We start from the raw sequence: 25208 nt of genomic DNA, 5'->3' as shown, positions 1-25208 counted from the left end.
AGAACATAATTTGTGTTTTTGGTTGTTGGTTCTAAGTGTTCATCTTTTCACCGTCCACTCTCCCTTCAGCATAAGCAGCTGAGGTAGATGACTGGTTTACGGTGTCAGTTTGCACAGCAAACCTCGTCATGCAGAGAAAAGGATTATGGAAGTGAACAGGCATTTAAAAAGCTCTTTTCTGATCTTACTAACCACTCAAAGTCTTTTAGAATACAAGCCACAATTAACCGCACATTCATGCACTTCGAGCACTTGTATCTGCCTCACATCCACAGACAATGTAGAATCACAAATAAACATAACATGTACTTCTTTGGACTGTGGGAGGAAGCCAGGGTACTTGAGGTAATAGGCTAAGGGAGAACATTCAAACTCCACACAGAACTATTCAACTATGCAGGAGATTCAAACCATGAACATTCATGCTATGAGGTAACAGTGCTAACCATGACTGTGGCAATACAAGCAGTAGATACTTTTGACATGCACTTCTCCAAAGTTAGAATCGTTTTGATGGTATGATGGATCCTTGATGGACGACTATACCACTTGTTTTTTTTATAGTTGCTTTTATAAAGCAACTATAAAAACAAAAACAGTGTTACCTGTTCATATGATCAGTACTTACCAGTTGCACTTCACCAAATGCTCCTCGGCCAATCACTTTAACTCTGTCAAAGTCTTCAGACTTCATCTGCAGATCTCGAATCTGGCCAATGACTTTCTCATCTGAAGCAAAAGTTTATTGACAGGACAGAGGAAATGAACGTGCATTAGTGTTGTAAATACAACGCAATTATTTAAGTGAACATCCTCTATATATTTATCCATCCATTTTCTTACTACTCATCCAGGTAATGTTCCAACAATTTAAGCTGAGATGCTCAGACTTCCCAGAAGACATATATAAAGATAGATATAGCCACGGTTTTATCACCCATTGATTCACATGATAATGACTGATCCATAAAATGATAGACCCTGTGAAGTATATCCAGTTTTACTATTCTCTGTCTAACGAGTTTCATAGACAATAGTACTCTAATGACTACTAGAATTTACAAAATGAACATAATCTTATGTTAAATAACCTTTGAAAGTAGCAATCAAGAACAAACTCATTAGGAAGGCATTTATTGATTAATACAGCAAAGAGGCAGTATTTTATACCGAACCTTTTACATAAAGTGATGATTTGACTGGTTTTGATAATCAGCCTTTTCTGAATAATTGAGCTGTTCACCTTCTAGATAATCATCTCTCATTAAGCTACTCACATCTGTTTAAGAAGGTCTCAATGTTTTTGTTCTTTCGTAGTGCAGGGTAGCCCAAGTCTAAGACCAGCGCATTCATGGAGTCCTGCAAAAAAAGAGAAAAAAACCCCAAAACATTAATAATAAGCTCTAAGAGATCTATAAAAAAAACCCTCCACAACACAGTGGAAATGCTTTGCAGGAAGGTGTTATGAAACCACAATGACACTGCACTGTTAAATAAATCAAAATCAACAAATGTACAGCAAAGGCACTAATGTGCTTTGAAGCAGTTCGAGGGGGTCACATGATTATCTAGAGGATTAACAATTCGGTTGTTCAGTGATGATGCGACGAATCCTACTTCCGGGCCTAAAGTAGTCTGCGTTTAATATGGCTTTTGTGTTGTTAACATGTTTAATGTTTTGTATTTTCTTCTATTTGATCTCAAAAAGCTCCTAAAACAGTCAGTGATCCCTGTTGACCTCCCTCAGCTTTTATGACCGCTAATCATTTGTTTAAGCTCAGTTTTTAAAACCTTAGGATGTAACTACAGCCCAGCCCATGCAGCAGTATATGAATGACTAACCTCACTGGTTTGATTTTTTCCCTCGTATCTTTTCTTTGGCTTTTCATCAAGTCTGTCTTTGTACGGACCAGCATTGTTCTCCTTCATTTTGTACATACCTTTTTGGGGGGCAAAGAAAAAGCAAGAATTTATTGGAACCGAAGAATGAACGTTTTGCGGTGCTGCAAATGCTTGCATTTGATGCGGTACTTGGATTGTTTTGCCACGAGTTCCCGGCATGCAATGCACAAAAGTCACGTGGTCTGTCAATCTCTATTGTGGATGGATTATCTCAGTTGTTCTCCTGGCTGAAGTTTGGTCCTTTTACAGCATCCTGCCATGCGATTACATTTGTTCCTGACCACCGAGAACACTCACGTTAACTTTTATCGAGTGGGAAAAAAGTTCGCTTGTTTATATTATGCTAACATAGCTGTGTCGCTAGCGGTCACATAGCACATCATTATATACCAGCTAGCCCAACTTCAGTAACCCTACAAACGTCACTGCTGTTTAGTTTTCTGTCTTCATTTATGTTAGAAGTGATAGCAGAGCTGTACGTTTTAATTTGTTTCCAAAACCCCGCAGTCAGGACATGCTATATTGTATTTAGATAGAAGCTAGCGAGCTAACTCCCTGCTAACTTCTAACTCCGTTGAATGTCATAAATTCCGTTTTCATGGATGCCTGGATGTTAAACTCAATTGTTACACCTGGTAGAGCAGACACTGATCATTTTATTAAAGATGAAAGACTTTAGACAGTTTTTCAACTCTCAGTAATGCCATAGTGATCGTTTGATATATGGACCTGCAGCGGAGTTTAGGCCCAGACACGGCTAGTGACGTCAGACTGAACAACCGGATGGGATTCAGTAGAGCTGGGCGATATGAGATTTTTTTATATCACGATATGTTTTTTTCATTTCAGGCGATAACGATATCTATCACGATATAAGCCAAATAACTATATTTGTAAGATTTAAATGTGCCGTTGCTCACAAGTAAAATGTGAAATAATCAGCAGCTTGTTTTTATTTAAATATTTATTTCCCATAATAAGTTCAACAGGGTAGATGTACTTAAGGAATATGAGACTTTTTCAGATAAATAAAGGCAAATATTGCAAACTACACAAAAGGCAGCCGCTAAAGCGTTTAAGTTTCAAAATAGAACAAACAAAACAGACTAAATTGTCAATTCCACTTAGAAACAAAATATTAATTCTAAAAATAAATCTCAGTTTGTTTTACAGAAGAACAGACAAAACTGACTAACCTTTGTCAATATCAAATAAACTGAGAACTAAAAGGAAATTCTCAATCTCTCCTTGTTGTATAGCTGAGCTTTTCAAACAGTTTTAACAGTTACTTTAGTCTGACAAAAGCCGAATGACGAATTAGCGCTTCCAGTCAGAGACTGAGGCTACGTCCACACGTACACGGGTATTTTTGAAAACGGAGATTTTCCGTTTTCGTTTTAAAAAATAATCCCGTCCACACATAAAGGCAGAAATGAAGGAAAACGCTGCTATGAACATGCCAAAGCAGCAGGTGGAGCTAGATTCCTAACCGTGCCGAAATGTTGGCCAATCAGAAGTCTAGAAGCCTCGGTGGGAAAAAGTAAACAAAGCTGGGGCATAGAAGCAGAACAGAGTCGTATGTGTGGAGGGACAGTAACTGTGTGTATATGTAAGCATTTAAACACTGCAGAGAGTAGAATTAACAGTAACAGTATTGTAGAAATCCATTTCACCGAAACAATAACGTGGCGCACAGTGTGACGCATGCACCAGTTTATTGTATTTCCAGACTTGCTTTCGGCACAATTTACAGTGCATGCTACTCTGTTTTTTGTCAGACTTGAAATAGCCGAAATACCTTCACACTACGGAACGTCTATGGCTCTTCTGTTCGACAATCTCTCCGGCATTGGAACCATCATCTGTTTTCTCTTCGGTCACGCTCGGTTGATTTTTCTAGTCGGCACACTCATTTCCTCCATTACCCGCTGGCTCCATTACCCGCTGGCTGCTTCCCAAACAAACACACGTGCGGCTTGGCACTTGTGCTGTACGTAACAAGTCACGCGGACGTGACGCTGCGGCTGTGATTGGTTCGGCTCTGCGCTACTTAATTTGGATTGGCTGACCTTTTTTTTTTTTTTTTTTTTTTGAGGACAAGAGCGGCGAAGTCTATCGCGATAGCTTAATTTCTCTATCGAGTAAAAGTTATATCGCGATACATATCGTTATCGTTCTATCGCCCAGCTCTAGGATTCAGGATATGGTGGCATGCTGTCTGTCCTTCCTCCCCTCAGCAACAGCATTTTCAAACTTGTCACCTCTATGGAAACATTAGTCACAGTGCTGTTGCAAAACAAATCAAGCCATCATAAACGGCGCATGGATGGTAAAAGGCTGCGTCACACAGCAAGTCACTGTGTTTTTGCATGAAATGAGACAAGTAGTCATGAGCTGCCAGGAAGTCTGTTGTTTGCATCAGCACTGATTTTTCACACATGATGCAGATGATGTGACGTGTGAGCACTCACAGATTAGGTGTCAAAACAAAAAGTGCATTCAAAATTTCCATAATTTGCCATTTACCAGTTTTTTTTTTCCTTTTTCCTCACTGAGATATAAGTCATTTGGCTGCACTTATTTTAAGGAAGTATGAACTATAAAAGAAATGTGTCATAATCAGTCAATACCAGCTTATTTTTATCCCCTTATCATCACGACACAGCCACTGGTAATGAATTAATCCGAAAGATGAACCATAAAACAAAATTAAAAATATGAAATCTAGTTTCAAAATTAAAAAATAAAAATGTATCTAATGTAGGGGAGACCATAAATTCATGAGGGAATCTGGACCTGAGCAATTTAAACAAACAAACAAACAAACAAAAAACCTGTATGGAGTATCTTTTGTTTTCTTTATTTGGTGCTTTACATTTTTTACTTCCTTAGCAATAATATGCTGTTTTGGGTGCATTATGAAATGATACATTGTTAGTATTGCCTAACTGCTTTTGCACACATGTATCAAATTAAAAGTAACCCACACTGATAGTAAATAGAAAATATTCATCAGCAATCGCTTTAAAAATGTTTTTTTTCCCCTGCAAGCCAAAAGCCAACTGTATTTTTGATTGTTTTGGATTTTGAATCTAAATTTGTGACAGAGAGATGCTACAATGCATCTGAGTTTGTGTGTAAATAACAAACATTTAAACAATAGGAGCATAAAACAACCAAAATAAGAATGAGTAATGTAAAAAAAATAAATAAATAAAAATAAAGGTAGAAAAAACTAAAAGGAATATATTACATTACAGCATAAAGGTCAGCAGTTCTTTCATCCATTGTCCATTATACTTTAAAAAAAAAAAAAAAAAAAAGACCTTATGAGTCACATCTGTGGGCAGATTACTCCAGAGATTTGTTCCATAAAAAAAAGAAAAAGAAAAAAGCATATGTAAATATAGTGAGCAGAGTTCAACAAACAAATGAATAAAAATAAGATAATAAAAATAAGTGAAAGTCCACAGTCTCAAAGTTGGATGTCCATTTCCCCAATGTTTTCTGGTTTTTATTGTTTGAAATTCTCAGAGAGGAGGGTATTTGTTCCACTTCACATATTTCGTGAATTATTTTTGACCTTTCAAAGACTTAAAGAATATCCAAAAACAACAATTTTCTTGGTCAATGGGCTTTTTATTTGTTTGTTTAACCGGCACAGATAATAACCGAACTTGACTGCAGGATAGTTCACATGTTCTCTGATGACTACTAATTAACAACTTTTTAAATTTCTGAAAAGAAACTCCTTCGCCTTCAAAAGTGTTAAAAGATAACTCCCAGGTTCTTCGGAAAGGGTTTTAAGGAGATCCATATTAGTATCTTTCAGGCCGTCCAGTAAGCCCTTTAAAGCCATGGTTTTGTTTCCCAGCAGCACATTAATCTGAAAATCATTTGTACAGCATTTACTAAACCTAAGGGAGCAAAACCAAAAGGCTAGGCTGAGATGGGACCTCAGAGGGACCTCACATGACCTAAATAAGCAGCTAATGAGCATCCATCCTATTTGGAAAGCTTCTAAAAATAAATAAATAAATAATTTTTTTTTTCAAGCATCTTCCATTCCAATAAAGGCAACATGCTAACTTAAAGCAAATCCAAATTCAACATTACAGACCACTGACCGCCTTTCTAAGGACAGTTTATGTTCTATTTTCTCACCACTGCACAGAACGAAAACAGTTCCACATCAATGCAACCCAGCGAGTCTGAATGAAAAGGGCCAACTTCCCCTCAGCATTTCATTCAACACAACAGTGCTCAACTTGACTGACTGGATACACAAACAGCAACTACATACAGAAGAAAAGTGTTTTAACTGAAAGCTGTGTTCCTCGAGAGAGACAGACTGTGGAGCAGTGACTCATTTTTCCATCAGCAGCTGCCTTCTTGATTCTCTGATATTCTTCTGATAAATGATGAACACGCTGTTTCTATAACCCTTGGAAAAGAGGCGGTCCCAGAGATAAAGTCACCTCCACATACACGCCACAGTCATAGGCTCAGACCTGCATTTACCACACTCATAGTGCTGAACACCCTCATAGTATTTATAGGCATGTGATTATTATTATTATTATTATTATTATTATTATTATTATTACAGCATGTAAAGTCAAAGGAGCTTGCAAAGAAAAGCGTCTGGACTTCTTTAAGTTGCTTGAAGACGTTTCACCTTTCATCCGAGAAGCTTCTTCAGTTCTAAGGTCAAATGGTGGAGAGTCCCAGATATAACCTAGTGGGAGTAACCCCCCACAGAGGGACAAAAGGACCCCCTGATGATCCTCTAATCGCCTCACAGACATACAGCATGTAAATAGCATACAAAGTGCTTCACAACTTTTTGAAAATTCACACAAAGACACATCCCAACCTACAGTATATAAATTCATACCTGTTTACAGAGTCTCAGCTGTGATTAAAAAATTGACTACAATTTTAAATATGGGGACCGTTTCCAATAGTTGGATAAAAGTCCTTAGCGGCCGATGACTTCCTTAAGTCTAGACTCCATGGACATAAGTGTTTGGATGTCCACTCTCAAGTGGTTCCTTTCCTCCTAACTGCATGTTCGTATATGCATATTCTCTTGTTCATACTGGTTGGGACAAAGGCTGTGAGAATCTCAGAGTAGTTGCTTCGAGAAAATTAGAGAGACTAATTTAAAGAGAGGTATATTCAGTGACTGAGGCCATTAGGAAAGTATTTACCAATGTCATAAAGTAAGGGGGGCATGGGTTTGTCCCCCCCTCCAATAGGCTTCTATACAACCAAATTTCTGAGGAAATAGGAACAAGAGGAGTCACCCCATGCTGGCACTACACGCCTATCTTGTGTAGCAGCTCTACCACTTACAGGTATTTGAGAAAGTGTGTGAACAGCTGAATAAAACAAACCCAACATTAGACACACTCATTCTTGTTCTTCCTCTGACACACACAGTCTGATTCATGGACATTCCTGAAAAATGTGTGGCAGGCAACAAACAAAGCAGCTGATGAGTATTTACCCCAAACTAAACAGTGGCCAGTACATTATTACTCACAGATGTATTTCAGTTATTCTTGTGACATCTGATTACCTCAAACAAAACAAAACAAAAAAAAATTCTGTGATGCGTGTTGTCCTGTTATATTCTTATTTTTCCCCGACAGGAAGAAAAGCTGGGCACTGTACTGCAGTATCGCAGACATTTCATAAGTATGACCCAGGGCAATGCAGGGAAACCATTAAATAAGCAAAGGACGGACTGTTGCTAACCTCTAATCGTTACAGCGTGTAACAGTAAGGAAGTCATCTATCAACTTTTGTCAGCTATGCATTCCTCAACGGTCAATAAGGAGCAGTTCGTAACACTGGACCGAGCCAAATGAGAACATGAGAACACGACGCAGTGCATACGCTGCATACTTGTCACTTTCCTTTTTCTTTTCTTTTTCTTTCATTATTGCGCTGTTAGGCGTTGTGATACAATCAGTTTCATCACTTCCTTTCTAGGCTTCTCCACTTTTTTGTTCTGTAGCCTCTCAGACTTATCTACCCGTCCTCCTCTCTCCATCGTTCTCCGCTCGGATGAAATCGGCTTACGTCGAGCGAGCGGAGCACTCTGTTTCATCAACTCAACTTCCCCATTAAAGGACCGACCTCTCACAAAACTACTATTTAAGGGAAAAAAATACACACATGTGTGGGGGTGGAGAGGGTTTGTCGGGTGCGTGTTTGTGTGCGTGCACGTGCGTGTACATATACCTACATGCACACATGCGCGAGCATGGCAATACAGGAAATGATCCACCCCACCCCAGGGCTGGCAGATAATTTCACTGTGTCATGAAGCCAGTCCCTGTGTGCAAGTCATTTCCTCTGAGGCACCGTTACTGCTGCTACTGCAGCTCTATATTCGTCAGGCGGTGAGAGACAATGAAAAACACATAATGGATGCATAGTAGCAGTGTCCAAAATTAGCTCAATGAATCAACAGCAAAAATCCAACAACCAAGCATATTTTCATATAATAAATCGTCTTTGTGTCACATTGTAAATTTGATTTAGTCCATATTGTATGTATAATAAAAAAGAAACAAAAAGTATTTTAAATATAACACATATTTATCAGAAGTTAATCAGACACTGCCCGAGTACATGTCTTGATCACGAAATTCTGCTGATTGATGTTTTTAAAGTAAATCTCTCAGATTAGTCTTTGCCGTTTAGTGGGGGTTTATTAGGGATCGTGCCTGGCAGGTACTGGTGTGTGTGTGTGTGTGTGTGTGTGTGTGTGTGTGTGTGTGTGTGTGTGTGTGTGTGCGTGAGAGTGAGAGTGAGTTTTGTGCATTACACTCCTGATTTGTTTGAAAAAACACTTTCAGAGTAACCAAACATAATTTCTTGGCACTTTTGATGTGTTCCATTTGTCTTGGAAGTCAGATGTCGGAGTGACATTACCATCGAGATGAGTGTGTTTAAATAGTAACATGATGTAGCAAACAAACAAACAAAAATAAAAGAAGCAGGATTTATTTTGCCCCTTAGCAAGGTGGAGCCACTGATGCATTATTAGCAACACAACAGCATAGTGCTTGTTTATTGCACAGCTACACAACGTTCACAGATAGAACCCAGTCAATGCTTTGCAAATGGCTTATTTATTTAGAGTCACAAACACACTGCAGTGGTGGCACGGATTTTGCACTTTTACTACCGCTTGTGTTCACAGCCGCACAGCCCCCATTAAGTTGGGGTTTGTGGAGCGGCTCCAACTTTCCGAGTTGAAAATTCCGACTTCATCTCGGAAATTCCAACTTCCAACTTCAACTGGAATGCACCATCGGCCACTGATTCATTCCCATGATGTAAGTGTTCACTGAGGCCATTTTAATTCGGCTTTGTAGAATTCTTTTACCATTTTTAAATACAAAACAAAATATGACACCATATGTGGCTGATGTACAGGAAGACAATCCCATTGATTTTATTTTAAAAGTCATGGCTGCCATTGCAGATAGCAGATATTCCCTACCAGCTTGTTCACCTTTCACTGTTGATGCTTTGCACAGTCTCTCTCGATCACTGTACAGACTGACTCTGTATTCTGGACTGCAGCTGGCGATAGATTCTCTCTGTCAGGCCACTCTAACCAGAATCTGAAACTGCTGGAGACATGCGACAAGCTCACACCATTGTTAACCGGATAAACATTAGTAATACTAGTCTGCAGCGTCAAACCCCAAGAGCCTCACTTGAGATGAGCCTATTGTTCGATTATAGATTTGTCACAAATTTAAATTCTTCAACAAAACTGTCAGAAAGCATAATTTTCTTGCATACGATACTTTTATGATAACGGCAGTTGCCTGAGCATGCAGGCTGGAATATGTTAGTGTCTGTTAACAAATCAAGTGTATTCATTTAGGGTACTGTGTGCATAGCTTAAGTCATTTTCAAAGGCGAAAGAACAGCCCACAAAACCACGACAGGCTCCGTGAAGTGACTTACAATCAGTCCTGCCGGCTATCTATGATAAAACAAGCAGCACTGCTCAGCATTTTCCACCAGAGACGGACACACGCCTGAAAAGGCCACACATGCAGCAAATGTACGTGAGATGCATCCTTTTTCCTGTCCATGCAATGAAAGCAAACATGCACGATACATCTTCAAAGTAAGCAGAATGTAAGTGTCATTCACAAGTTCAGAAATTAACTGCCAGTAACCTGTCACATATTGTCAAAGTGAAACGGCTCAAACAGAAGACTGGAGAGAGAAAGCTCTACACCCAAGCCAGCACACCGTAAAAGATCGAATGGAGAAGGAATTCAGTTTTGCAGATTTCCAACTTTGGACATGAAAAAGTTGACAAAAGCTGTTTGCTGACAGTTGCCACGAGAAATGCAAAGTAAACACTGGTAACGCTTGGACTGGCTGCAGGCACATAGCAAACATTCCCCATTTACAAGCTGGACCTCATGGTGATATATTTTTCTTATCCTTGTCCTTTCTGTATCCCTCCTTTAAATAAGATGAATCAAGTGTGGGGGAGGTACAAATAAATGTTACCATGGTGATGATGAGAGGCTCCACAGCGAGAGTGATATTATGTTGGTAGACACGCATTTGGTTTATTTTATTTTGTTTGCTAATTGCACCAGTCCACTTCAAAATGCTTTCCTGAACCACATTTATAGTAATTCTTACACTGCAGGATTAGCAGTAACCTCAAAGGTCATGCATAATAAGCCATTTAGTGCATTGGAGTTACACAAGGGAAATGACTGCAAATAGCTCTTTCAATTAACTTCCATTACTATAAAAAAAATAAAATAAAATAAAATAAAATAAATGTAAATGCAAAGGCGACTGGAAGTCTGTGGAAGCAGCATTTCTTGAATATTAAATAAGTGGTTAAGTCTCTGGGGGAACGAAGCTGCATCAATAGTTTTAACTTCAATGAATTTGAGACAATAAACAATAAACAGGTAAATATATAACCTTACTAATAATGACAGTCACTAAAACCACAAAATACTGACAATACTCGTTCCTCATTCCTTTAAAATGTGACATAAACTGCCATTTCTGGTCTTCATTTAGTCGTCTCCCCCCCCTTAAAACAGGAATGTGTTTTAAGTCCAGTACACAGGCCTAGAAACCAGTCAGCAACCTCCTACCAGCCACCAATAACAAAGGCAATTTGTTTGTTCCCCAACTTTTTGGCAAATGGTTACTGTCTCTGCAATATCATTTGCTAAAGCTCCGATAAGGGTCCTGAAGACGGTTCAGTCACACACAGGAGGGTCACCTGAAAACACAATGTGTATATCCTGACTGACTGGCAAGTGGTTGCTTGAGAAAAAAGGTCACAAAGAGGGTGATGCACCAAAAACATCCTTGCAACTCCTTTGGTCACTAGGAGATTGCCACAGTAGCCCCCGGTTATAGAAATAAAGCATAACTTTTACTGTAAAGGTGAACAGTCTCCATTTGGTTTATGTTACGTCTTTTTTGTTGTTGTGATTACAATTGTTAGCAACAATTGTAATCACAAAGAGGTTTTTGGTGCAGCACCCTCTTTGCCAGCAATTTCTCCTAGCAACATCTAGTAGCCAATGGGGTTATTGACTGGCCTCTAGGGCTATGTGACTGATGCCTTGCAGTCACTAAGTTATTTTTAATATTTAATTTAATTCAATTCAATTTTATTTATATAGCGCCAAATCACAACATAAGTCGCCTCAAGGCACTTCATAGATACAGAGAAAAACCCAACAATCATATGACCCCCTATGAGCAAGCACTTTGGCAACAGTGGGAAGGAAAAACTCCCTTTTAACAGGAAGAAACCTCCGGCTCAGGGAGGGGCGGCCATCTGCTGCGACCGGTTGGGGTGAGAGAAGGAAGACAGGATAAAAGACATGCTGTGGAAATTTACTGCATTTAAAATCATACATGTTTATTTTTTACATTCATGATTTTGGACGTTTTGGTCCTCTGTATATATAGCCCTTTCGGATAACTAATGTAGTGTTGGCTTCGCTTAAATTAAAGGGAATGTTTATTTCTGTAATAATGAATGTGAATAATTACAGATTATCCAGTCAGTTTCTTTAGCACACTTTGATATATAGTGGGCTACACTTCCTTGTATAGTTATTAACATCCTTACAGTCTCCTTGAGCTGATAGGAGTATCTTCCCAGTCAGGCTTATCAGTATGAATTGCTATGTATCTATTAGATGGCTCTTTATCTCTGCTATACTGTAATCCAGCCCGTGGGTTATGGCTCGTCGCATAGCAACTCCTGCAAAATACAAAGAGCTGAGACTGGTTGAAGTCGCAGGAGGCAGGCATTTTATAAGAGCGCTGTTTCGGCACATTCTATTCTTCTCCCTTTTTATTTACCCAACCTGCCGCTGACAGAGCGGTTGTTCTCCCCTCGCCTGCTTCCATTCTTTATCACCCTATAAAAAGCCACGTGGATCCACCAGTCAAGAATGCAATGATGTTAACCTGAAAGAAGCTAAAAGCAGAAAAGGAATAGCCCTAACTATTAAAAGTCACAACCTCCCTCTGCTCCACTTTTAGTCCACTCCCCCCCACCACTCTTCCTCTCCTCATAACCGTCTCATCACTAGGCATGTGGAACAGAAAACAAGCAGCACTGCTCTGAGCTTTAAAAGGATTGAGCAGAAAGTTGATGTTTTGATAGAATTCCAGCAGTTTTAAAAATAGTTGTGTGGATAAATGGTGGGCTGGCCAGCCGGGCAGAGCGAGGGGACCTTGCCAGGCAGAGCCCATAAACTCTTCGAGAAAGACAACAGCAGGAATCCTGGGTTCACAAATAGCGCAGCTAATGTCTCCACTGGGAATAACAATTACTTCTTGCTCCTGAATTTGACATATTTTTGTCTCATGCTCCTGCGCCCTCCCCACGCTTTATTATTAAGTACACTGAGGAATGTGCCAGGAAAAAAGGGGCAAGGGAAGACTGCTTGCACATAAAAACTTAATCTCAAATCTTATAATAACGATGTTCTGTCAACCAGCCATTCTGCTGTTTGACATTTAAAGTCATGTTCTATCCATTGAGCACAAAGACTGCATTTGTGCAAGGCACACTTCATTTTGGCGGCAACCTGTCACAATTCATACTAAAATGTTGTTTTTACTGACAATTAACCCAAGGATTACATCAAGCCTGCCCTGGTTAATGGCTACCATTTTCCAGCAAACTGTTGGGCCTCAAGTCTCTGAAAAAAATTCCTCTAATTAAGCAATCCAAGAGGGAAACCGAACCCTTTCCTTAGAATTCAGAAATTCCTTTATTTTAAGTCTATTGCCACAGACTGTATAAAAGACAGACATAGTTTCTTAGTTTAAGAAGTGAAGCCAACTTAGAAGTTTCCTTAACCTGCATTCCTTTTAATGCCAGCAGGATGTGATGCCTGCAGTTGCAAAAATTACTTACAAAAATCTATAAGTAGTAAATGTTTTGTGCCATACTGAGTAAAATGTTCTCTGGCTAACAGCTTTCGACAGTCAAAGCCACCACGCATTCAGCACATCTGGTTTGAGCAGGAAACAGCAGGATGGCAACAGTGAAAAAAATGCTCTTCAGAAGCTAACCGGTGACAACGTGGTGGCTATTTCCATATGTTCTCACATTTATAAAATGCTTTTCTGGCCTTTTCTAACCTCTTTAGGCTACAAGTTACATTCTAGCTGTGCATAAAGTGTGTTATTCTATACATTTCAAGTACTTAATCTACTACACACCCACAGCCAAACCATACATGTGTTTGGACTGCAGAAGGAAGCAGGGTTCAAATGAGGCGAGTTGCCTGTGCTAACCACTGCACAACCATACCACCCAATATGAGGCAAATTTAAATTACAACACACACACACACAAACAAAACAAAAACATAGCACTAAGATGACATCATTAGGCTTAGATTTTGTTTCGATCCTTTGGCATGTCTATGAGTACATTTGTATATAAATATTTTTAGTATAGACACAAACCATTTCAATTATAACTGCCAGCTTCAACACAAACACTCCCGGTCTAAACTCGAGTGCGAACATACGAATGTCCTTGTTTGTGTTTACTAAAGGCAGTGAACTCACTGACAATCTGTAGCTGTTTGGTAATGAGCTGTATAGCTCTATTGTTGCTGCTGGCTACACACAATGCAGGCTGTGTGTTGCTAAGATCAACTGAATAAATGTTGTTTGCTTGTGAAAATGGACACTAATGCGTATCTATGAGTGCCCGAGCCTGTGCATAAGCATGTGTGCATGACAGAAAGTTTGTGTATGCGTGTAGGAGGCTGTGTTTCACCAGCAGGTTGTGATGGAATGATAAGGCTGAGGCCAGATGGATTGTGCGTTATGCGTGGGAGCCTCCTGTTCTCTTCTCTGCTCTTCTCACTCACACCCTCAGTTGAAACTAAAAATATACCAAGACTCAGGTATTAAACTCCTCAATGCTCGCGCCACCGGGGGAAGATTTTGCACAGCATGACAACAAAGTCAACAACAGGATTTTTGCCGTCACTGTTAACCACAAAGCCATTTGCATAACTGAGTTCATGACCTTTACAGTTTTGATCGGTGTGGGAACTGAAAGTTCTTCAAAAGTTAAGTCTTCCTGCAGAGCAGTAAGATTCAAAAACTATGCAGGAAGGTCACAGAACCTGAGTGCTGCATTATAACCAAATCCTACTTTAAGTTAAAATATCAACCACAGTCTTTATGTCTAGACAAAAACAGCAAAGAGATTAAGGTGAAATCTCTGTGTGCATACATGAGAACCCTACACCACCGTAAACACATCAATATCTCAGATTTCAGCTTTGCTTCTAGTCCAAGTGTCATATTAAGGAGAAGTCTGGTTTATTTCAACCTGGCAGACTTCTAAATATTGTGTCTGGAAGAGTCATGTTAACTTTATATTCTCTGTTGTGGTGACTGAGGGAAATGTGGACTCAAAAAATATGACAAAACTGGCATGCTGGCCCAATCACTACCAGCGTCTTTTGTTATGTGTGTGTGTGTGAGGCTGACTGAGTGTGGCCATAGTGTCAAAGTCCTTCCAATTCTGGTTTAGAGTAGGCTCAAAGTCCACAGAAGAAGAGCCAAATCACATGGATGATGACACAGGGAAGACAGAAACGCAGGAAAATAACACAAAGTTCCTGTAACACAACACAACTCAGGAAACTAGTACTGTTTCCTGCCCTCATGTTTGATGCAAAGAGGGGGGTCATTCCAATGCCACAATTGGAAAATCTCCATGTAAATTTTGAGAAAGTCAATTCTTGTGCTTGCATTCTTCCTCATTCTAAACTTTCTTCTCACATCCCTGTTGGACAGCTCCTGACTCATATCTTGTTCCATTTGTCTGAGGCATTATATAACATAAAATCAAGGTGCTGAGAATTAGGTGTTTATTAATGTGTGGGTATTTTAAGGTGTGGACTTTGATTTTTGTAAGTAGTTACAGAAAAACAGGTGATTGCTGTCCAAGATTAGCTCTAATCTTTTCGACTTGAGAGCAGCTGCTTCACTAGAGATTTTCTCAAAAATGTGTCCAACAAACTGTAACACGAGAAAAACAAGAGCAGGGGTACAAATGTGATCATTAATTAGCTACAGTACTGAGGGCAAAGATCCATCTTCAAATATGATCTGGCATCAACTGCAAAGAACATATTATATATAGTTATAGACTTATGATGTTAAGGGAAATGACTGTGTCACTTTTTATCAACTCTCTGTTGTATTTCTTGCACTAATGTTGCAATTTAGCTTAAAAACACAGTCTGACTCAACCCACTGCCTGCTTTGATGAACTGCTGTTTACAGTGGTTTCAAAATGGTCACACTGGGCATATCATATCTGAACTGCAAGTGAAAAAAAAAAATAACAGTTTGAAATTGTATATGGGACACTATATAAGCAAAAAACAATTTACCTGTGATAGGGCAACACTGAGAAGTGAACATCAACACAAAGATGTATAAAGTTGTATTCAAAATACATGCTGTGCAACACAAAACAATAATAATTTTTCCAAAATCTAAACTTGCTCCCAAATGTAGAGCAACCCATTGAGTGTCCAATGTATAGGAAACAGCAAATGAGGAAACAAGGAGGTTCATTTTGGACAAAAGTTCATTCTTGGCCAGGTTGGGTAACTTCCTGGGGTTCTCAGAGTGTAGCTGACAGGAAACCACCTGTCTGACACGTAAATCTTTAACAACCAGCATAATATTACTTTAATCACCAAAATTAATGAGATGCAACATGTCAATTAGTTAGCTTTATTAGTGTAAAAAAGGCAGGTGTTGGTTTTTGCCCTTATTTTGCTTTTGTGCTAAGCTACGATCTATGGTATTAATGATCTCTGCAGGTAAACATGCAACATTGACAACCAGCCAAACATCCGTGTTGTAATGCAAGACATACACATTATAATTAAGTAGAGGACCCCTCTACTCCCCGATTTGCGCCTGCAGACATCCCACGGTGGCAGAAAGCCAGCAGAGACCAGAGTGTGTCCTTGCAAGATGAGCTTTGCGGTTAAACACCACGCCTAACAATCAGAACTCAACTACCAGACGACCCAGTTCCCTACATCAATATTTGTCCTACTCCTGGGTTATTTTTTAAGTTTATGGAAATCCCCTGTAAAGGCATATGCTTTTAAGTTCAGCAACTAGATGATGTTTGCTAAGCCAATGAATAAATAATCAGAATTAAAATACTGACCTAAATAAATACATTTTTAAATTTCCCCTACTCTTTTTCTTTCTTACAGGCCTTAAGTGTTTTTTTATTTCCAAAAAAGCCTCTGGTGGGCCATGTATGGCTTTAATAAACAAGGAAAACCCTTATCATGTTTCCTAGCTCTGACCACTAAAGGAGACCAGGAGCTGCATAACTGAAGTGAAGGTTGACATTTTGAGACTGCTGAGGGTTTGCACACCCAGAAGACGCCGGGTCTTCTTCACTGGAGTGGAGCGAAAAACCAAAAAAAGACCATGGAGAGGCCCGGCCGACTCACCAGAGGTGGTGTGGAGCCGAGAGACCGGCTTGTTTTGAAGGAAAAAAAAAAATTGGCTGGGGCCACCATCCCCAGTGCCTTATAAGGCAGTGTTTCTATCCAGCTAGCACACTGAAGCCGGGTCTGGTCTGCTGCTGCTGTTTGCCTGAGAGCAACTCAACTACACTCCAGAGAAGAAGCCAAAACTCAGGTTGACAAAGAGGGGATATCATTTATCCCAATAGCTACAGAGGAAGAAAGTCTAGTGTAGGTGAGAAGTGGAGTGACAATAAGTTAAAGGGGAGGGGAAGAAAGAAAAAAGCTGAAGAAAATGGGAGATGAGAAGACAAAAAAATTAATGGAAAAAAACAAAACAAAATGAAGCATATACGAGTAGGAATAGGGAGAGAAAAAAAGGGCGTGAATAACCAGTACTAAGCAAAAGAGACAGCATATGTATTAAAAGGCTTTCCCAACTAATGCTGAATAAAAAGAGCATCACTCCAAATGATCTTAAAAGAAATGGACAGGGATTGCCCCCCAGAGATAAACTGGAAGGCATCATACAAGCTTTTAGCTCTATTTCCCATATCATTCACACATAAGTGCTGTGCATTAAGTTATCTGCACGCCCTGGGCCTGCAAAAGTATGAAAACACAGTTAACATACCTGCAGTGTGTTTAACAAGCCTGAGGGGAGGGGCTGAGAGAAAAGTAGGGCCAGGGAAAAGAGATAAGGCTAGAAAGCGAACGGGGAAAGTGCAGGCAGGACAGAAGTCTATGGAACTTTGAGCCCCATGTATGGCTGCCAACTATTTACTCAGTGAGGTCATTTCCTTTAGGACAGCAGAAACTTGAGTGATTTGCAAATAACCTGTCCATATTTTAGTTTTGTCTTTTTCTTTAATTCCGGGAAAGGCCCCATCTTGTGCTTGCTCCTTAACAATCACTGCCTGTACTTGGAGCTGCCAAGTTAAGTCCTGCACTTCAGTCAGCAGTGGTGTCCTGCCAAATAACGATCCCTACCGTTTGCACAAGGGGAAGGTTGCTGAGACTTGAGGTTACGCTTGATCGAGTGCTGATAGAGGCAATATAGTGATCTACAGTTTATATAACCAGAGAGTGGGGCGGCATTAACGCATCATTTAAGTATTATTTTTTCCCCTGGCTGTTCTGTGGCTGGATTTACAGATAGCAGCAGCTCTGCCCCATCTCATCACAAGAGTTGAAGATTGACTAAGGAAGGTGACCGAGTTTCCCTGACAGATGCTGCACATTCCTCCACGTCAGTTTTCCTTATCCTAAGGGAAGCCTGCCCACTGCTCCTTAAATGCATTACCTTCATGATCACTTAAAAAAGAAAAGGAAAGGGGAAAAAAAGCACAAACCTGAAATTAATTACCGAGTTTCCTTCACTAAGCTGTTAGTGAGAAGAATAAATAAAGGGTCCACACAATGTGGCTCCCTCTGGTACCGTTGCCATGCCACAATAACAGGGGATTTGTGATTCATTATTTACCAAATATGAGCCTGTGAGCAATTATCTAGGCACTTTAAGTATGCATGTTTTTCCTTCACCTGCAACCCCCCCCCCCACCCCCACCCCCAAAACCCAAACAAAAACAAGACATATCTTAGCATTTATTGTTTGTGTGCATGCGTGTGTCTGAACACACCGAGCAGCAAAACTTCTTGATCCCAGCGACAGCACCGAGGCTGCTAAAAATGGAAAACCGCAGCCTGTTCTCTCCTACGCATGCTTCCCACTCAACTTTTGTCTCAAACACTCAACACCTCTCTCTCCCCAGCTCATGTGCAGGAAGTAAACACCACCGGTGGTCAAGTTATGCCGAATTCTTCCTCAGGACTTGACCAGGATTGCCTCAAGTTGTATGGAGGGGGGCGGGAGAACCCCAGGGGAAGGGATGTATGGGAAAGGGGGGGTGGGCTGAGTCAGAAGGGGCCCATTAAAAGGGGTGAGGTGATGCTTTTTAAGATAGAGCTGACAGTGTGTTTGCACTCTGTCACATCCAGTTAGGGGCCCCAGAAATTCAAACACCACCCTCTAACTTTAAAGCTAAAGTAGGCAACATCACACAATGTTGGCTAAAAGTTACAGTTAATAGGTCTGAAAATAGCTTGGGATTCCAGCTTTCCTAGGGTCCAGAAAATAACTGAGATCTAAATTTATTTTGGGAGAACAGAGCTGATCTAAATTGTCGGAAGACCTCTTTTCCCATTTAAGCCCAAAGTCGTGATATACACTGGTGTAATGGAAGAATTTTTCCACTGCCTTATGCAACGTTAGGTCATCACAAAACTTAAAGACAGACACATTTAAACAGTTTCAATTCTAATACATCAGTCCTTCGCCAACTTAGAAAGCAAGAGTTATTTGATTGTATCAATGGCAATAATTGCAAACGCTATCCTTATTTGGCTCAACATCCATTACTTCTGGGCCATCGTCCATACCCTGACAATCACTGAGCTGCTAAAGAAATCACCAGATGTGGGTGGTTAATGAAAGGTCTGCAATCAGGCAAGTCCATCGTCTGTTGGCCCAAAAAAAAAAAAAAAAAAAAAAAAATCTTTCAATTGTACGTCACATAAGCGGCTGTACAAACAGGTCTGACTCATCCCCGCACAGGGTAAACACAGGGACCTGAGACATCGTTCACAATCTCATAACTTCTGACCACTTTACCTCTGAGGAAAAAAATTCAGGGAATGCACCGTCTCACTCCCCTCTCCCGAGGAAAGCAAAATAGAAATGGTTGCCAGGCTGTAGGTGAATAAGAACCAGCGTGTTGATGTAACAGCACACGGACAACCAGATTAAACAAAGATTACTGGTATGATTTTTTTTTAAGGGAAGATAAACAAGAGTATGCAGATGCTACTGTGCTGATATTACACAGCATGTTCAAATTTCCTTTTTTTATTGTTAGTTATGTGGAATCTGCGGTGTGAACTTCTTCTGGCTTCTGAAGTGGGGTGTGCTGGGAAAACTTCAAGAACCAATGGCCAAACTGGAACATCATCCCAGATCGCTCAACAAAAAGGCACTGACATTTATACCACAAGGGTTTTGGATTATCACAGAAAATAAGCTCTGTGGCAAATTGAAAGTTTATGATATTTACATTTTTCTTTTCTTCAAATGGAAAAATCTCCATAAACTTGCACCAATATGACCACCACGAAGCAACTGTGTTTGCTGTGATGGCATTGAAATCCAAAAACAACTTATGTGGTCTTACTCAGCCACTTCCTCTTGTGGTGCCACTTTGGCACTTATTAAAAGAACAAAGCTAAAGCAAATAAAGAAGTAGTCACCCAACTTGAAGAAAAAGAAAAAAGCTTGCAAGGGGGAAAAGGGGATCAGACAAATGACACATTATTAGAAATGAACAGGGAGACTTTTGCAGATATCACCCGAGGGAGATATTAAACCACAAATACCCAAATCAGTTGGCATCAAATGATGGTTACCCTGTCAGCTCCCAAGTGGTCAAAGTCCGAGAAAAGTCTGATTATCCCAAAGAGAAAACAGCAAGCGAGTGGTTGTCATGGTCAAACTACATAGATTATTTCCAGCAGTAAGAACACATCTGGCTTGGACAATCTCCCATTGTTTGCTACATCTGAGAAAAAGCTCTTTTGGACAATGACCAGACATGACTCTTCCCATGCTACATTCATGTATGTATAAACACACACACAGAGGCTATCTTAAATTTGAGGCCAATATTCAAATGGGGGGGTAAGATAGCTGTCAGAGAAAGACAAACATGATAGATTTTACATGCCTCTCAATTCTAATCAAATGCAATGCTATATGTAAGCACCAGAGCGTACTAAAATCCCACCCTACAAAACAGAAATATTCAAATCAAAATGATCTCCAGTCAGAATCTAATAGCAGCTGCTGAGAGTACAATAGACTAAACACATACTCACTGTTTTACCTCTTTAAAGTTAGTTTTTCTCCTTCAGCTACAAAGATATCATGAAACTAATCTTCAATGATTTTCATCATTACTACTACTACTACTACTAAGGGACAAAACTCCAGTTTCCAGAAGACTATATTAATTAACTGTAAAATTAATTAATTAAATTAATGAATTAAGCTGGTGGGCAAATATAGAGAACCGATTTAGACAATATCCAGAAACAAAAAAGTAAGCCATTCTCACATTGTTCATGACACTGACATGATATAACCTAACACTTCCAATAACTTATATATTTGTTTTCCTTAATACTATTGCTCGTTTATTATCTTGTCACTTATTTATATTCGGGAGGTCAAAGGGGAAAAACAAATGGAAGATGAATACAATTTAAATAATAATTAAGTGGAACTTCAGATAAAAATCTACACATTTACCTGAGTGGTTGAAACAGTAGGAGATACGCAGTTTTACAACTTCATACTAATTGTTTTCTTCTCATTAAAATAGATAAATGTTAGGTGGTACAGGAGTATGAGACAAATTTTCATATTTTCTTCTACTTTAACTTTTAATTTAATTCTAAACACTGTTATTATATATATTTTCTGATATTAATTGCTGCCAATATGGTTTATTGGATTTTTGGCAGACTGGGTCCTCCATAGCCAACATCCTATTTGCATACCAGTGTAGGAAGACTGCAATGGTTCTGTGGTTACATCTGGGACTGATAGGACTACAGTGGCTTGGTGGGCCCATATGTTATCTAAAAATATTAGTCTCCATGAAAACACCCAGGGGAGCTATCTCAAGTAGTTAATCCTAATCTGTAGACAGGCCTCAAAGAGCCCCAAACTGCTCTGTCTGCACCCAGATTTAACTATTAATCAGGCTTGTCTACAGTGTCTCCACCAGGCGATAACACTTAAATCATAAACGGCACCGTTTTAACATGAAAAGGTGTTTAAATGCAATTAGCTCACCTGAGGGCGTGCATGCGTGCCTAGCCATTCAGCGATCAGACAACATCATTAATAACCTATGAAGTGGATCCCACTTGACTCACCAGTAAACTTTCCAGGTTTATGGCAGATCTGGGGTCTCTGATCATGTCCTCCAGCTTCTTCAGCCGGGTTTCCATCCTCCTCTCGGCGCCCAGCGACATGACTGCGCCGTCGTTGGTGGTTAAAAGTTGGGTTTTAAAAACTAATGAAGAGGCTTTTCCAAACTGTTTGAGTTTACATGTGAACCCTCTTTGTTCCTGGCTAATGGCCGCAGGCCTGGCGGAGCAGCCTTTGGGCTCCCAGCCCACCCAAATCGCTTCCAACAGGAATGGTGTGCACAACGAGGAGAAAATATTCCCAATGCTTCCAAAAACATAAAACTTGCCAAGTGAGAGGGGGCCGTCAGTTAGCAAACCCGCCCGGCTTTAAGCTAGGAATGACGACTTGAACTATCACCTCTCGTTAAGTGGAAGATGCATTTTTTAAACTTGGCGATAAAGTTTGAATTTACCAGCAACAGGCAGCAAAGCAGGGCGTTTTCTTTGCCCCCTTTTTACTCCCCTTTCCTTCTGGGTTTCGACCGCTTGGATTTTTTTTTCTTCCTGGACTTGCTATCTTTAGGAGGGAAAAAATCCGCTTCGTTTCACCCCATTCAACAACGCTTTAGCCCGTTAGAAGTGGAGTTTATCCTCGGTGCTGCCACAAGTCCTCCGAACGGGTAATAACGTCTGTTCTCCCGCGCTGAATTTTTAATAAGCACTCGCTCGCCTCTTCCTGGATTTCTTCTCGCATTTTCGCATTTGTCCTCCTCGCTTCAAGACGTGGACGCCAAAAAAAATAAGTTTCTCTCGCAGAAAAAACTCATCCAGCAGCTGAATTCCTCACCGTACACTCACATCTACACACCAACACACACGGAGGCTGTACTCTCGCACTCTCCGCCCCCTGACATCAACACACACACACCGAGGACTCAATTACCCATAATCCATCAGTCCTGCCCTCCAACCTGGATATAGCTTGAGATAAATTTCTCGTGTAATCTTTTAATATCAAAAACTTTAACTCTTCTCTTTAGTAGGTCAAAAGTATCCATTCTTTGTGTAGTTCATAACTGTAATAAGTTTATATTTTTAACAATAAGTACGAGCAAGACAACCACAAAGATGATCAAAAGAAAGTACACTCTTTTCAAATCCTAAGGTTTTATATAATAAAAATAACTAGCTCGTCTGAGATTTTAGAATTTGGCAATACAGCTTCAGATGAACTGGGAAACATGACATATTACACCATGTCTTTATTTATTTCGCACAAAATAAGCTGAAACACAATACAATATACTACTTAGGGGAATTCCTAGTGCTGTCACAGAAGCTGTCTTTGCAAAGAGTGAATAAGATAAGATGACAAATTCCTTTTTAAAGTAATCCAGTCTGCATTTTAGGACTTTATATCTTCTATCTGAAGGTGACAGTCCACACTCAAGATGGAGGATATGTAACAAGTTTGGCAGGATACAGGTTTCTCATAAATGAATTGGATGGAGAGGTCCTCAGTTTACTTTAATTTTGCCACGACAGAAAGATTGACATGCCGCGCAGATATGTCATACTTCGTGATGCACTCCAATACATTGTTTTCTGGAAAGCACCGAACACGGTTAGTTGGCATAACAAAAAAAAATTAAAAATAATTCGATGCCTGATGCCGATAATCAAATCCACTTGATTATTTTGAGTACCTCTATAAAAGCAGAAGTTTTAGCAGTTTCCTTGTCTGCACCATTCAGGTGTGTGCAAACACAATATCAAAGAGATACAACATCTGCACAGATCTTAGACAAGCAGTTGCTGCTGCTCATCATTCTGGGCACGGTTATCTGGCTATTTCCCAGAAATTTAAAGTCCATCATTCTACAGTGATAGAGACAGTCTTCCCAGGAGTGGATGTCCCAGCAAATTCACCCCAAGGTCAGAGCATGCACATCTCAAAGAAATTACCCAAGAGCTACATCTTGGACTCTGCAGGACTCAGTTACCATGTTAAATGTTAAAGTTCACAACACGATTAGAAAAACACTGAACAAATGTACCTTGTTTGCAGAGTTGCTCATGAACAAATCACAAGACCTCTGGAACAATGTCCTTTGGACAGACAAGACCAAAGTGGAGATGTTTGGCCATAATGCACAAACACCTCATACCAACTGTCAGCATGGTGGTGGAGAGCTTGTGATTTGGGCTTGTTTTGCAGCCACAGAATCTGGGCACTTTGCCATGAGTCAACCATGATCTCCTCTGTATAGAGTCAAATGTGAGGCCTGACAGCTAAATTTTAGCTTAAACTGTGTCAATGATCCCAAGCACACGAGCAAATCTAGAAGAGAGTGACTGACCACAAAAAGAATGAAGGTGTTGCAATGGGCCAGTCAAAGTCCAGACCACAGCCTGACTGAAATGCTGAAGTGGAGCCTTAAGAGAGCTGTGACTAAACAAAGCTCAGTGAACTGAAACAAAAATGTAAAGAGTGACCAAAATTTCTCCACAATGATGTGAGATTGACCCTAAACATAGGGCTGCTCAATTAATCGAATTTTAATCACGATTACGATCTGGGCTTTCAACGATCATTAAAAATGACTGAGCCGATTATTAGCCCCTCCCTCATTTATCCGCGACACCTTAAAGGCCGGTCCGTGAAAATATTGTCGGGCATAAACCGTCCGTGGCGCAAAAAAGGGTGGAGACCGCTGATTAAGAGGACCCGAGGGAAGCTCGGAAAGCTAAGCAGAAGTTATTTGGAGAGTGACTGCCGTTGGTTGAAAAGAGAGTTTAAAAAAAAAAAAAAACTTCAGTGGTGTTGCACACTATTTTATATTATTTTTTTTAAAGTCATTGTTAACCCTTTAAAGCCGGTCAGAGCAGCAGCTCCGTTTTGTGTAACTATTTTTAAATCCCTGTAGAACCTGAACCGTGTAAGCTAGCGCAATAATTTGTTTTGCATATGAAACCGGAGGAGTTGTACTTACATCTGATGCCATCAGCTTGTCCTCGGTCACGGTTTCGTTCCACATATAGCTTTGCAAAAATTGCATAAAAAGCGCTTGCAGGAACAAAAACATAATATTCCAGAAACACGCTTTGCCGTTCCTATCAGCTGTTCGTAACACTTCCCACAGTGAAATGATGCACATGCTGTTTTCTTTGCAAATTTGCATCATAGGATTGTTTTTTGTTTTTCCTGCAGTATATAAAAATTGCTGTATCTCCAAAATAAAACTATGAAGA

General features: G+C 40.0%; 1 protein-coding gene across 5 annotated transcripts in view; it reads right to left on the bottom strand.

The window, feature by feature from the left end:
• Nucleotides 1–22864, bottom strand: part of rock2a (rho-associated, coiled-coil containing protein kinase 2a) — a 44079-nt gene extending 21215 nt beyond the window's left edge. For all 5 annotated transcript variants that reach the window (XR_015126375.1, XM_086274668.1, XM_086274666.1 and 2 more), the window contains exons 1-3: nucleotides 21981–22864; nucleotides 1278–1359; nucleotides 629–729 (exon numbers count right to left, since the gene is read on the bottom strand). Coding sequence is in view for 4 of the 5 variants with exons in the window: in XM_086274668.1 (XP_086130794.1) it covers nucleotides 629–729; nucleotides 1278–1359; nucleotides 21981–22079 (282 nt within the window). In the remaining variant the exon portion in view is untranslated. The remainder of the gene's footprint in view (nucleotides 1–628; nucleotides 730–1277; nucleotides 1360–21980) is intronic.
• Nucleotides 22865–25208: the final 2344 nt, after the last annotated feature.

The sequence above is a fragment of the Aulonocara sp. 'chitande type north' Nkhata Bay genome, linkage group LG19 (assembly GCF_057382095.1).
Source record: "Aulonocara sp. 'chitande type north' Nkhata Bay isolate Kocher_YH1m ecotype deep benthic linkage group LG19, A_spYH_male_GT1.1, whole genome shotgun sequence".
Taxonomy (NCBI): Eukaryota; Metazoa; Chordata; class Actinopteri; order Cichliformes; family Cichlidae; genus Aulonocara; species Aulonocara sp. 'chitande type north' Nkhata Bay.
This window is presented reverse-complemented; position numbering and strand designations above follow the sequence as displayed.